At 43.0% G+C, this 15,368-nt stretch overlaps 2 protein-coding genes across 2 annotated transcripts; both read right to left on the bottom strand.

Moving 5' to 3' along the window:
* Positions 1-6,460: 6,460 nt before the first annotated feature.
* On the bottom strand, positions 6,461-6,950 carry DFJ58DRAFT_737458 (uncharacterized protein; the record flags this gene model as incomplete). Its single annotated transcript, XM_041386934.1, has 2 exons — positions 6,461-6,499; positions 6,525-6,950. 2 exons carry the CDS (start codon positions 6,948-6,950, stop codon positions 6,461-6,463), a joined length of 465 nt encoding a protein of 154 aa, XP_041235132.1.
* Positions 6,951-7,007: 57 nt separating this feature from the next.
* DFJ58DRAFT_671981 (uncharacterized protein) lies at positions 7,008-7,511 on the bottom strand (the record flags this gene model as incomplete). The annotated part of the gene is made up of 1 exon (XM_041383004.1): positions 7,008-7,511. A coding segment is annotated over one exon (504 nt), but the record flags the coding sequence as incomplete, so codon positions are not given.
* Positions 7,512-15,368: the final 7,857 nt, after the last annotated feature.

Genomic DNA, 15,368 nt, shown 5'->3' with positions numbered 1-15,368 from the left:
GTCTCCTGGCACATCATTTCCCTCAGAAGCACCACTGTTCAGCTCATTCTATATAGCCTTTTTGACAAGGCCTATACAACATATCTTCATCCCTTCAAATGAGCCCAATCAGCAGCCATTTTTATTCGACCGTCTATGTGTTACCACTGTCACTCGCTGCAGTTCCTTGCTTGTTTTCTGTCCTGTTGTTTTTTTTCCTGCCTGTTTTTGCGCGTCATCCACATTTTTTTCTCCATCATACCGCAATCTTAATGTTTTTGTCGCTTATATCACCCTTTTATCACCCTTTCATCACCCTTAATCCTGTTTTCATGACCTTCTTAATCACCCCTTAACCATTGCTTTGAGTCATTGCAATCTATGTGTTTCATTTTGGAAATTTTCAAGTGCATTTAAGAAACAGTTAAGTCAAAAATCAAGAATTTGGATCTAATTATCTTAAGAAGTCATCTTAGCACATTCAAACTTGATTGATTCTTGAATCGCTCTCAACCTTGTTTAAGTCAGTTTAAGAAAAGATTAAGTCATGTGCACTTTTCCTGATGTATGTAGCCGCATCAAGATAATCTAACAATCAACGAGCTCCCGTGTGAAGAAGTTGAAATAATGTGTTCCACCTAGCTAACATCGTTGGACAGCTCCTAATGTTCTCGTGGATGAATTTCATGAGTTTCATATACATAGTGTGAAAACTGGCGTAAGTGAAATTGATTTGTTTGAATATACCAGTTGCAAACTCCAGCAAACTGCAACATGCAGCTGTTGCAGACATTGCCATGATATTGTTGAGGCTCATGTCCAAGTGAATGAACTTATTGTAACCATCACAAAAGCATGCACGGCTTGTGATCTGAATAACCGCTTTGTGCTCGGATGGGTATGGACCTCTCGACCATCCTCAAGCTGTTAACTGTCTTATTAGTATTATACTCTGAATGGTAGCACTCGCAAAAGATAGTACTCTTACTAGACCACAAAAATGTAGTTAATGCTATTGTTTCCAGTAAGGAAATCAACGGTTGACTTGTTATGATTGACCTGGACTAATGGGTAAGTCCAGATCGTCAATTGAAGCTCGTAAAGATTCTCAACAAGGTCTTGTGTGCACTCCTTGAAGCGGTTTAGTATCGTTGACATCAGCGTGATGATGTTCTTGTAGAGCGCAGATATGTTTTTGCCGACCCATAGTTTAATTAAGTGATCTAGTCGTCATGTATCAGCATTTACTATTGATCTCATATAATAGCAACTGAGTATACTCACCTTGAACGATGATGGATGAGCATGCATCACTAAGTGCAGTAGTTGCTACACTTAAGTGACTGGAGGAGTCATGGAGCCTGCATGTATTCAGTGTTTAGTGATAATGGACTCCTTCACATCCTTTACGACAATTTTCATGCACACTTTGTCAATCACAGGCACTATGGTGGTACCCAAGCACCCTTCGCCTTGCCAGTGACCTGTAATGGGCCACAGTAACAGTTGATGCAGAGGATTGAAGGATACTAGTAGTGGACTGGGGGGTGCTACTAGTAGCAGCATTCAGTGTGTGTCTCTAAATCTGCTGCAAGTGACTCCCTCATGGATCTAATAGGAGGGAGCTGGTACCCCTGAGTAGATGATTTTTGGATCCCTGTCATTTCATCTCTCTGAATGTATAATTAAGTGCAACTTGAAAGATGTAAACATAAGACATACATATACAACACCATCAGTATACTCTTGGCGTGATTTTTTTGCACCACAAAGAGGCATATATGTATACACCATATGATACCAAGATGCAGTGTCACCTGAAGGTGCAAATGATTGATGGACTCGATCAGGTCCTGCAGTACAAGGGGCTTCCCCAGTGAAAAGTGATGGTCTTGGTAAAGGCTCCCACCCTCAGGCTGATACTACTAGTGGTATTGAGCTGTAGCCATTGTGCAAGAAAACAGGGGGAGGATTGATGTGAGGAGGCAATTCAGGTGTGTTCATTGACTCTGGTATCTCTGACACACAGCTGAGTTTATCTGCTGATGAGTGTCCCTGTGATATTCAGTCCTGCTTGTCAAATGATAGGCACATCCTGTCATGTTGCCATGAGCCAGAGTACCAACAGAGCCAAGGCACTCACCTGCAAAACTCTTCATCTAGAGGGCACAGTCCAGCTTGAGGGCATTGTGGTCAAGAGCAGAAATGACAATCAATTGATAATCAGTTCAGTACTGTGTCCATAATAGTAATCTTCTTAAGGCAAAAAACAAAGTTCACGAAGTGCTACATTCAAGGTAATCATAGTTCAAGCTGTACAGACAACAAAAAACAAATACATCAATACACATAGTCGAAAGTTGAAACAAACATGTTTGCAGCACCACCTTACAGTCATCTAATGAGTCTTCCCATCACACTTGCTATCTTGTGCTCTGCCTGTGGAGTGGGGGGAGTTTTGTGCGGAAATAAGGGTGGTAGCTGGACTGTGAAATCCACCTTGAATGGTGTTGCCCAGGCTCCCACCTTTTCATAGGTGAACTGGCTCGATTAGCATGTGAAAAGTCATGGTGCCAAGAGAAAGAGACAGATGCTGCCAGAATCTCATTTGAGTCTTTGCTGATATTTGGGATGACATATGAGTACCTTGGGGCGATGAGGGACAAAGGCTACTGGGTGGGGAAGAGCTTTGGGGGCTATCATGGTAGATGCAAGTGAAAGCTTCAGCATAATCAGCCTTTGGGAAAAGCGGACTAGATTTTTGGCTATGCAGTGTGTTAGAAATTCCTAATCTAGCTTTCAATGCATTACAAAGCATGAAAATTTTAAATACAAACTGCTGCTTGAATAGAGTTTATAATAGAGTGTGTCTTGTAATGGGCATTGCAATGACTGTTTGCAATGCCAATTGTAAATGGTAATTGAAATGGGTGTTCAAATCAATATTAGTCATTGTAATGGCTGTTTATACAGCAATCAGTTGTAATGATGCCCCCATGTTCCACTTCTTGGAATACTGACCTTATCTTACAAGCCCCTTTTTCTATCACCTTGCTACATTGCTATCTTATCTTTAGCTTATGCTTATCAGGTCCTGTTATGTTTGTTTGTTAGTTTACAATATCTTATCCAGTTTGTATTGATGCTTACATGTCTATTATATAGTCTGTACTTGGCATGTTTTGAACGCTCGACTGTGTAGTAGTTATTAGTTTAAGCTTAAGGTCACATGATACTTAGGACTCTTACACAACAAAACTGTTAGGCTAAAGGGTCTTTTTATATAGGGTAACTTAATTCTATTTGAACCATTGTTTTTTGGCTACCTATAAGACAATATCAAGTATCACTAATAAGACTTGGTGCGCACGAAAGGTGAATCAAAGCTAGAATTAACATTACAAATGAAATGAAATAAGATTAGTATATCTACTAATAGTATCCTAAGCAGCACGATTACTGCGTCGAACACCTGTAGCTGCAGGCTCTTTGCCCTGGCCCTTCCTCTTCCTCTCCCTTGAGCTGGTGGCCGTTCCACATCTGCATCCTGTACTACAACTGTATTAGTAGCTGCTGGAACTGCTGCATCAGCATGAACAGTAGCTCGGAAAGTGGCACTGAGAGTGGAGGTGGTACTAAGAGATGAAACAGTGCTGAGAGCAGCAGGAGGCTGTGCCACCTCGACAGTATTGGACTGAAAGGCAGTGGTACCCTGGACTGCAGAAGACGGAGTAGGTTCAGATATGTCTGACTCATTGCTATCAATATTGATTACATGAATGACTTCACTGGAGTGATCTTCTTGAGTGGCTGCAAAAGCAGAAGATTTCACAGAGCCAAAAATTTCTCAGTTGATGTTTTGCACAATGGTCTGGATGTGGTGGCTATCCCACTTGGTGAGCAAGAGTTTCTTGTAGTGAAAGAACAGGTCCTTGTAATTAATGCGGAGGACTTTCCTGTGCCCGACTTCTGAAATTCAGTATCGGGTGATAGCAAAAAGATTGCCTGCAATAGTATTGACTGAGGGAGAACATGTGACATAGCATAGATAATAACTTACAATGCAGCACACACACAATAGATCCTGGTGTAACGTGTTCAAGGTTCCACTACTGGGCATTGGTCTCTGGTCCACCAGTGGTCTTTGGGTGAAGTGAAATAACACCGCAAAGTGCAGCCTTCAGAATCTATCAGAGATACATCAATGTCACAAATAACACACCCATTGACCGAAAAAAAAACCCATACCTTAGCCAAAGTTCCCAGTTTCCGATCACAGTCTTCAAGGTAGGGTCCTCTTGCATTCCAAGGAACAGGATCGGGGAAATGTCTTGTACTTCGGATTCGTCGCTGACACTCCAAGCATTTTCTGTATTTCTGTGACGTCGGCTCTGCAGTACTGGGTATTGCTGAAGTATACTCCTGGAAGGTTGAATATATTGCCCGCAACGCTACATAGTTTGTTCATTTCCGATGAGCGAGCCTCGTAAACGGACTTCATTACCTGGAGGATGATTGTTAGTTCAACAATTAGTATTGAAACATGTGATACATACGAGATCACTGAAAGTATGAACTTTCCATGATGCCATGTAAGCGATCAGGAAAGTGCTGAAATAGTTCATCTAAAAATGCTGATTCCTGGGTCATTGCCGTCAAGTACTGGTCTTGGCTGTTGAATGGAGTTGGATTTCGGGATGTTGTTTGCTGAAAAGGTTGGTGTTAGGGAACATTTCAACAGTCATGCCGTATTTACAGGCATAAAGTGTTATTGTTTGCTCGTGGGCCAGGAGTTCGTCGGAAGCTTCTGTGCAATGTTTGCATTTGGGCTTCTTGGCAACGAGAACCTTGTTCTCCTCACAAAGAGTGCGATTTTCCTCAATGAGCTTCTGAACCTGGATTTGCAGCACCTGAGTGCCTAGAGTAAGAGGAGAGTTCGATAGGTACATTGAGTGACATCTAAACTTACATCCATGAAGTCTCCCTTTGAGGCATTTGGTCCCAGAATTGCAACAGATTCAACGATAAGCTCTGCGTCCCATTCATCATCTGAGTCAGATGCATTTTGAGAGAAATGAGACATGGTCCAGGTGCTAAATAGATACAAGGAGATGAGAAAATGGTCAGCATGACAGCACCATATATAAGGTAAATTATTGTGCCTTGTGCTTGATGCAACCAAAGTTGTAGCATTGTATCAGCAGTGTCAAGAAAAACATGCCTATGCTCTGACTATCAGTGTGAAAAAACACAACCTGACTAGGCACCTGTTAAAGTACTCAGCCAGTATATGTCTAAGCTCTGCCTATGCTGCTATCCTTGCAAACAATAAAGCAAGAATGTCCAACCCAAGGGAAAAAGCTACTAAGGAAAACTCAAGATTGAAAGACCCAAAAGAGCGCTAAAGCGCAGGAATAGTGCATCGCAAGATAGAGCGCTAACACGTGGGAAAGAGTGGAAGTCAAGAAAGCAGACACTGAGTTAAAGGAGAGTAATGGATAGCGAGTGAGATCAAAGGTATTGATTGCAAGGGTAAGGAAAGTCAAATAGGGGCCATAGAGCGCAACTAAAGGGTGACTACTTCTGAGTAAAACCTAAAACCTAAGGAGATAAGGAGAAAGGAGAAGGAAATACAGTTGAAGGGAAGTAATGTCGAAGTAGTCACCATAGGCTTCTTATACTAGTAAACTATGCCATCTCGGACTCGGAAGGGATAGGATATACATGTAATAAGACTGTAGCACTTTTTACAAACTCAAGGCAAGGCAAATTACATACCAATGAGGTAGGATGGACAATGGATGGATTCTGATGTTTCGGGTGAAATCCTAGAGCATGAGAACAGTGCGCTGGATAAGCGCTAAGCGTGGGAACAAGCGCTAGATAGAGCGGACATGCACTAATGCGCCTATAGACACATTGCTGGTAGTTCTGATAGTGCTATAAGCGTGGGAATAGCGTCGGATAAGTCATGGGAGCATGAATAGTGCTGCAGGAATGTGCACGCATAGTGCAGGAAAGTGCAGGAAAGTGTGGGAATAGCGTTGGACAAGGGTTATGGCTGAGACAAGTGAAGACTGCTGATAGGGGAGTAGTGAATAATATGAGAGATAACTTTGGTCCACCTATTGAAGGCTTATGCAGGTATACATGCCTAGCGCCAATATGATTGTCACATCGGTTCGAAGGAGGGCATGATAGCCTGGAGGTGACCGTTGATGATACAACAAATGAAATCAGCACTGTGAAGTAATAATCAGCATGTAATATCTAAATCATAGGCTGGAATATTACATTTTGAGCTCCTAGTTGACGGGATATCATCAGGATCTAGTGCAAGAGTAGGATAGCCTGCCATGATGCTCAGAATGAGGTAGGCGAGACATTGTTTGAGCGGGCTCACCTGAAGTGGAATATCTTAGACTGTAGATTCCGCAGCCAGCACAAGATTGCCAAGAGCCTCATGGAGCCAGCCATTAGATCAGAACAAATGCAGTGCCAGCTCTTCAAGAATGTCAGTCTGAATCACCAATGAGACAACTCACCTTGAGATCCTTGACTTCCTCAGAATCATTTTCATCATCTTCACTCTGTTCTGATGATTCATCAGCGTCTTCATCATCGACATTGACATCCATACAGTCGTCAGTCCAATGACAACCACATTGTCTCTGCTCCTCTTCCTCATGCTCATGATGATCACCCTCAAGCCATCGCATCACTTTCACTTCCAATACGCCCTCGACCCTCCACTCACATGTGCCCTCTACCCAGGTGAACCCATCAACAACTGTTGACAAGGAAACCACACAGCTATGGGAGTGGCCATCCTCTTCGTCATCTTCATCTTCAATAATCCCATCGGTGAGTTGACCACCTTCTTCCACATCCAGGATCTCCACCTCCATCCATCTCTCCTCTCTGCTCTTCCAGTATCCACGCTTAAAGACTTTTTGACCGATCCACTCCATCCCATGAAGGCACCAGTCTTTGGAGAGAGGTGGGGCACAACCACTCGTCAGCATTGATCACCCCTCATGGCCAGCAGTTGGGATGACTAATCCCTGTGCAGTAAAGATGTCGTGGGGGGTGGTGGCAAAAAACTGTGCAAGATCATGCCAAGGTATGGTATGGCTGAGATCTAAGGTCGAACAAGCAAAAGGTGAGGCCTTCTGCATTGGATTGTGGAGAATGAATGAGAGCATCAAAAATGCAAATTCCAATGCCAGTTTGAATGACACTGGCAACTCTGTAGGTGTGTTTGCGTCCGATAGAACTGGAGATGCTTGTGAGGCGCCTTCATCATCCACGTCCATCTGTTTCTCTTTTCTGTCTTTGTCGCGGAATGCGGGCACAACTTGACACTTCTTGGCAACTTTTACAGCTGGACCACCTGTGCCTGCCATCATAATCCACTCGTGTTCCTTGGCTCCCTTGATTTCGATGTGCTCAATGAAGTGAGCAAGGGTTGGCAAAAAGTTGTCAAGTTGGATGTTAGTGAATAGCATGCTGTGTAGAAGGACGAAGAATTCAGGTGCGGCAGTTGACGATCAGATGGGGAGAGTTGACTCACAAGAGGTTGAGGAGTTTGTGGAATGCATGCATCCAGAGATGAATGATGATATTGTACTTGGTTTGGATTACCTGAAGGGAAGCTGGAATGCTCAGTGCGACAGAGATCTCCATCAGATTATGTATTATATCAGCAAGTCTGCACACATTCAATCAATGATATCATGATGAAAACCGGAGAGCAACTTGCCGTTAATGGTCTGAGATCAGCTTTGTCCATTTCACGCAAGATTGCCAAGAGCCTTGAGCCAGCCTGATTGGTGTGACAATCATATTGGCACTAGGCATGTATACCTGCATAAGCCTTCAATAGGTGGACCAAAGTTATCCCTCATATTATTCACTACTCCCCTATCAGCAGTCTTCACTTGTCTCAGCCATAACCCTTGTCCGACGCTTATTCCGCACTTTCCTGCACTTTCCTGCACTATGCGCGCACATTCCTGCACTATGCGCGCACATTCCTGCACTATGCGCGCACATTCCTGCACTATGCGCGCACATTCCTGCACTATGCGCGCACATTCCTGCACTATGCGCGCACATTCCTGCACTATGCGCGCACATTCCTGCAGCACTATTCATGCTCCCGCGACTTATCCGACGCTATTCCCACGCTTATAGCACTATCAGAACTACCAGCAATGTGTCTATAGGAGCATTAGTGCATGTCCGCTCTATCTAGCGCTTGTTCCCACGCTTAGCGCTTATCCAGCGCGCTGTTCTCATGCTCTAGGATCCACCCAAAACATCGGAATCCATCCATTGTCTATCCTACCTCATTGGTATGTAATTTACCTTGCCTCGAGTTGTAACAAGTGCTACAGTCTTATTACATGTATATCCTATCCCTTCCGAGTCTAAGATAGTATAGTTTACTAGTATAAGAAGCCTATGGTAATTACTTCAACATTATTTCCCCTTTGACTGTAATTCCTTCTCCTTAGGTTTTACTTAGAAGTAGTCACCTTTAGCTGCGCTCTATAGCCCCCTATTGGTTTCCCTATTCCTGCACTCTTTACCTTGACTTTCCCTTACCCTTGCAATCAATACCCTTGACCTCACTCACTATCCACTACACTCTTTAGACTCCCTATCTATAGTGATGCATTACCACTCCACTACCGACCTATTAGCGATCTGATAGCGACCATCTACCGACACGCACTTCCGCCTTTCTCACGCCATAGCGCTCTATAGCTGCGACATACTTTCCTGTGCACTAGCACAGTATCTTGTGATGCGCTTTCCCGCACATTAGCGCTATTTTCAGGTCTTTCTATCTTAAGTTGTCCTTAGTAGCTTTTCCCTCAGGTCGAACGTTCTTGCTTATTGTTTGCAAGTATAGCAGCATAGGCAGAGCATTAGACATATACTGGCTGAGTACCTTAACAAGTGCCTAGTCAGGTTGTGTTTTTCACATGGAACAAATGCAAAGACAGCTCCTCTAGAAGGCCGGTGTAGAAGGTGTAGGCCTAATATATAAAACCTTGGATGTGTTCAAGAGCAAGGGTGAGTGTTAAGACCATGCTCAAGTAGTATCGGATCCAAAGGGCTTCGGCCTCAGCTCGTGCGCTGTGCCCCTTTCCCGAGTCTTGCCCCTTATTTCAGAGTACTATAGTATCGCGTATATTGAGATGGATAAGTCTCGTAACGGATCCGTTATGGCTTCCAGATATTGAACATATATAGTAACGGCTAATCTGGATCGGATCGAACTAGAAACTAACGGGCGAGGACTGTCCGAAGACAGAGACGGATATATAGACTATAGGAATCAATCCTAAGTCTCGGAGTAGACAAGAGTATCGTACTCAAGTCCGGACGGATAACGGAGGGACTCAGAGTCCAGACAGAATGAGTGCAATCTAAGATTATATTCGAACTGATCTACTACAGCGCATGTACAAGGGTTTATATACTATGGATAACTAAGGGAATGATCAATAAGCAAAGGTGCGAGGCTATGTACGAAGTATAAGCAAAGTATGTGTACAGCATATTGGTATGTCGGATGGATAACATATCATAACTGGGAATGAAGTCTAAGCTAAAGCGGATCAGTAAGTGTAGCGGATCAGTAAGCATAACGGAAGTAAAGGACAACTGGTATACCGGTGTACAGGAATGCTGAAAGGAGATGAACGATAGTTAGAGTTATATGAACAGGACATGAAACAAGGATTAGATCGGATCTTCGGATCTGTACCCGGGAATATGGTATATGACAGCAAGAAAAATGAGGCACACCTAAGGCCTCCAGGAGTTTGTGGAATGCGTGGGTCCAGATATGAATGATGATATTGTACTTGGTTGGGATTACCCGGAGGGAAGCTGGAATGCTCGGTGTGAGGGAGATCTCCATCAGATCATGCATCATATCAGCAAGTCTGTAATACCCATTCAATCAATGATATGATGAAAAACTGGAGAATGACTTGCCATTTATGGTCTGAGATCAGCTTTGTCCATTTTTGCTGCTGGAGGTCTTTGTTGCCAACTTTGTGTCCTCGTCTGAATCCTTGGAGAATGACATGATCTTCATCTACGAAATCATCAGGGTCCTCATTTAGTATCTTTGTTTCTAGGGTGGATATGCTGTGGTACAGCCCTTGAAGCTGAACCTGATTGCGGAGGCTGGTTTGCACAGGGTGCCATAGTAATTGAGGTAGGGGTCCAGGGAGCTGCACTACTAGTATAATCAGTGTTCTGTGACATATTGATGAAAGTCAATAGCACATACCTTACAATCTGGTAATGAAATATCTGGCAGGAGTAAAAGGATTAGTCAGATTAAGTTGAAGTTGAGAACTAAAGGTGTCCATGATGGCAGCCAATGAAGCAAAAAGGTTCTCAATAAGACAAATGATCAAATGTGCACAATGTGCCCTGCCTCCAGATTCATCATCTTTATGCAAAGAAACATGTCAGTATCTGCAGTATCAACTCCAAAATAATCAGAAGGTCAATCCAGTACCAGAAGGGCCCCACCTATGAATGATCTAACAGGAAAAAACTGTGCCTGTGCTTGTGGTCTTGCATGAACTCTGAAAAGGTTGAGATCCTTTTTCCTTTCGAGTGCGCACACCAGTAGGGACGTCAAAAGGGTGAACAAGGGCCAGGGGAAATGTTGTTATTCCCAACCAGACATTCAAAACAGAAGACCAGCCGGCAAGAATGACTTTATTCTCTGTCAGCTGAATGAAGACACAGTCAAAGTGTGGTGAACCAAAGAAACGGGGGTTGGAACAAAGATAGTCTGTATGTTGACACCAATCAACCATCGATTCATAGTTGATGCGAATAAAGCAGTGCTCTGTAATCTGTGCGTAGTATGTCAGCACAGCAAAAAACAAACTGAGGTAAACATACCTCATCAGTTCCTTGGAGATGAATATGTTTGCCTTTAGGCAACGGTATGCTCAATGAGGGTAAAAGAACATTGAGAAAATTATCAAGCTTGACACGGAAATTACTGAAGGCTTGGTCTGCTTGATGAGCCATCTGAATCGCATCAAAGGTCAGTGAATGTTGCTTCGATCCAAGTTTCACATGAAAGGAGTTGCTCGTTGAGATAGGGCGCTCAATGACAGTGGCGAGGAAGTCTTCTTCTCCCAATTGGTGTTGATGATTGTCAAATTTGAATAAGTGGCAGCATATATGATCTGCAGCCACCTGCCACATATTAATATGGAGGATCTGTCAATGTTGAATCAAGTTGCAGTATTAAAATAGATCATTTTCTTAAAATTGAAATGCACCTGTTCTGCTACGTCACAAAAGTTCATGCACAGCAAATACGAGTCCTTTAATGAGCCATGCATCTTCTCGTTCAGCTTGGTATTGTAGTTTTGTGTTTCTCCTTTTGCCTCGACATCGTCAAAAATGTGTGAGCCCATATGCAACTTCAGAAAATTCCAGTTCTTGTCACTCTCGACCGTTTTGTTGATGTATTGCTAGTAGGAATTAGTTACCTGTTGAAAGCAGTAAATAGTATATGAGACATACCCGCAAAAGAGCCACAAATGCAAGGTGTGTGTATCGGCCACTGCCAATAGTCTCTGTCATGTGAACTTCGAGTGAGCCTAGCACAAACTACTAATAGCGATCCTAACATTGCGAAAGTCAAACTTAAGAGGAAGTCCTTAGCAATGCGCACTTAAAGCAAGGCAAGTGACATGCAATCAGAGAGATTGGCAAGAGTGGAATCAATTGCACAAAGACTGAGATATAGCGACTAAGGTGACTCCAACACACCAGCAAAGGTCCGGGGAAGGGAAGTAAAGTACTGTATGTGTGACGGGTCATTTTATCATACTGCATAAGAGTTCAGGAATGTGTAGGCGAGAATAGTAGCAACACAGGTGAGAGCACAATGTTCCTACAGGTAATAAGACATGTAGCACTGTGGAACATGAGGATACATGTAATAAGACCTGCAACTGATCAGTAGTGATAAGTAAGGACTAATAACGCACCAGCGGAGGTAGGGTGGACATAGGCAGGACATGGGAGGACAAGATACCTAGGCGTCAGACCGGGCAGCGTGCTATGGGAGAAAAGTGGCAAAGTGGATAGCTTGGGAATTTTAGCGCTGGGGACTGGTGTGCAGCTCCTTTCCCCTAGGCAAGGCAAAATATGCCTATGACACTCATATGCGCCTAGCGCTGGTATTATTATCACAATGGCATTGGAACTTGAGCCCACCAGAGAAGTAGAAATTGGCTGTGGGCATAATGGGGGCACTGTTGGTAATGGAAACAGAGAAGTTGGTTCGGTTACATGAGGGAATAATGTGGATGTATTAGAGGATGATGCCAGCATTGAAGTATCATGTGGGATATTTTCGAAGGCACCATCAATGCTGTTGATGTCTTTAGATAACTCAGGCTCTAGTGTCAGTTGTCAACTTGCACCCCAGATACTTCCTTCTTCTTTTGCTGCTGCAAACCGCTATCAAAGCATGAGTCAGACAACCATCTCAATTTTTGTTCATACAGATCAGACTTATGAAACATGCACTTGACAAACTCTTTCCATGGCTGCATGATCCCTGAGTTAAACTCAGGATACACTTGGTTGAACTGATTCCCAACTTCAGTAACACTAACATGAAAACTCTGGATATCGATCTCATCTCCTATAACTGGTGTTGGGCCACCCATAAGCACTATGAAAACATAACTGGTGAGTCTCTGAAGCTCATTGAAAAACTCTGTGAGGGCGCCAGGGAGCCTGTCAATGTATCTATAGGCGCAAGTTATAGGTGAGCACTGGTATTCATGCTGATATGTAGTTTCAACTGACATTTGATGATCAACTATCCCTGCACCCTTCACCTCCTCTAACTCTCACTTCTTCTTTTGCCTGGCTTCTTCAATGAACTCCGCTACCTGTTGTTTGACATCATTGTATGCTGCATGATACAGCAAGTTGGCTTGTTTTCTCATAACCATTATCTTAGATGGGATCTTAACATCTGTTTTCTCAGCTGCAGCCTTTGCCTCTACTTCGGCCTTTGCTGTCTCGAAAGCAAGATCAAGAGTCGGTTTGATCATGTCGTCAAAAAACAGCTTTGAGAATGCCTCTGTTGCCTGTGGGCCATGAACAGGTTTTGTGTTGCTCGATATCTGTGCAACCATGCTCTTTCTACTGGTTATGGGTGTCATTAGGGATGTGCTTTCTGTGGTGATGTCTGCGGTCATCATTCTATTATTGTGGTTTTTGTTGCGACAGTTGACTTTAGATGTCATAGCCCATGTCATTCTTGAATTTATTCATAATTTGCTAATGATGTGTTTCTAGTAAGGACATGTATTTGACCTAAGAATCACAGTTACGCACTTGTTGATGGTTCTCAACGGCCTTGCCAACCACAGTCTTTTGCTCAGCTGTCAAATCAACATCGAGAGGGACATCCTTATAGATGCAAAGCCATTCTGGGAATTTCACAAACCATTCTTCGAACACAGGCTCCCAGAATCTGATATATCTGCACTTTGCTTGACATGCTTGGTATCCAGCTGAGTGCGCCTGAAAGAAACTTTCTTCCTCAACAGTAGCCCACTTTGGTGGTGCCATCTATGATTTGTTGTAAGTAACATAACCATTATGGAAATAATTTAATAACACACACAGGTTTCATCTTAGGTGTGTCGATGGGCAAGTGAAATGAAAAAAGGAATGAATGCTAACTGAAGTTTATTTAGCCAGGAAGTAGTAGTCGTTTGGGGTTTGCATAGTGCACGGACCATCGAAGCATATTCAGGTAGTCAAATTCCTATCTATGTATGTAGTACAGTGCAGGGACCTGTATATCATTGATTTCATTGTCATTAAGATATCACAGTAGCATCTGAAGAGGCTTTGAGATTGGTGAGGGATGCCTTTTGTACAGTAGTAGAAATCAGCAGGTCAGCGGTAACTTTGCGCTGTCGAGACAATGGTTGTAATTATACGATTTCAGTCTGACTACCAACCAAGTTTCTAGCTTGTATGTATTGTCCATGTGCACAATCTGAATATATGTACAAGCTAACATTGCCCTCTTTCAAGGGCTTAACTGCATTGTGATATCACAGATCTGTATTTATATTGATAGCTAGCTAGGTACATAATGTTATTAGTTTCGGTCCAACTACTACTGAATATCTGACTCTATGGCATGCTCAAGAAGCCACTGCTTCTTTTCAACCTTTTATACCAACCACCACCACAGCCTCTCAAATTATGCCTCGTCCTCCTATTCATAAGACACTCGAAGCAAAACAACAAGCGAGTTGTGAAAAAAAACCAACGCCATTATGCAAAGTAAGTTTAACTACTTTGATTAATTGTGTCCAGTCCCTGAGTCAAGTCACATTGAAGAAACAGAGACAGGATCTTAACCCGGTGGAGAGAACTTTGTGTTGAAAAAGACATGAGGCCACCAGAGCTTGAGAAAGCCATTGCAAGAACCTTACATGGCCATGACTCAGAGGTGGCCATGACTCAGAGGAAGATGAAGATGAGCCAGAGCCATCAGGCGATTCCAGTGATGTCGAGTAGAACAATGATGACATACCGTATGTCATTTTATAAATAGCAAATGAAATGAACATAAAATTAAGAACCCTCAGATCAGATCTGCTGGAATGTCTGCTTCTATGAAATGGATCAAAGACAACATGTTGTCTTTGATTGATGAACCTTGCATGTTTACCGAGGCTCTCTTGTTTCAGTTTGTTGAGAGCATCACATATACTGATGACCGTGCGGACAATGGTTGTTGTTTTTTTCTTTTGGGAGGGGATAAAACCATTATCACAAATATGGCAGCCAAGGTCCAGGACTTACTCAATCACACCATCCCTGTTCAGGATGAGATCCATGAATTTTGTGGTTCCTTAGCAGTGGGCTGCTAACATGGTATATCATTATCTCAGCACCACACATGCATATTTGGAAGATATTGAGTACTTCTTCAATGTGGAGGGAATTTCACAGCTCTGCATTGCTCATTCTTTGGGGGAGTTGATGTATCAAAAGGGTCTTAGAGTTTGAGCCTTCACATCTAGTTTATGTTTGCTTGAATGTACATAGCTTGATTTCATTGCCGCATGCCGCACATGTGCTGACAAATCAATACATGTGTCATGTACAGTTCCATGTCTGTTGATACTGGCAGCAGAATGAAACATGGACGACCATCCAAAAAACCTCGACTATGTCAATACATAGAACACTTGAATGACAATTTGGAGTATCTTCACCATCAGTCTTTTGCCATTAGTGATAACAGCTCTCTGTCTTTATGAACAACTTTTATGGCATCCCAA

Source organism: Suillus subalutaceus (assembly GCF_016647625.1).
Source record: "Suillus subalutaceus strain FC151 chromosome Unknown DFJ58scaffold_359, whole genome shotgun sequence".
NCBI classification, from domain to species: Eukaryota; Fungi; Basidiomycota; class Agaricomycetes; order Boletales; family Suillaceae; genus Suillus; species Suillus subalutaceus.
Note: the sequence above shows the minus strand (reverse complement) of the source record. Positions and strands in the feature narration are given on the sequence as shown.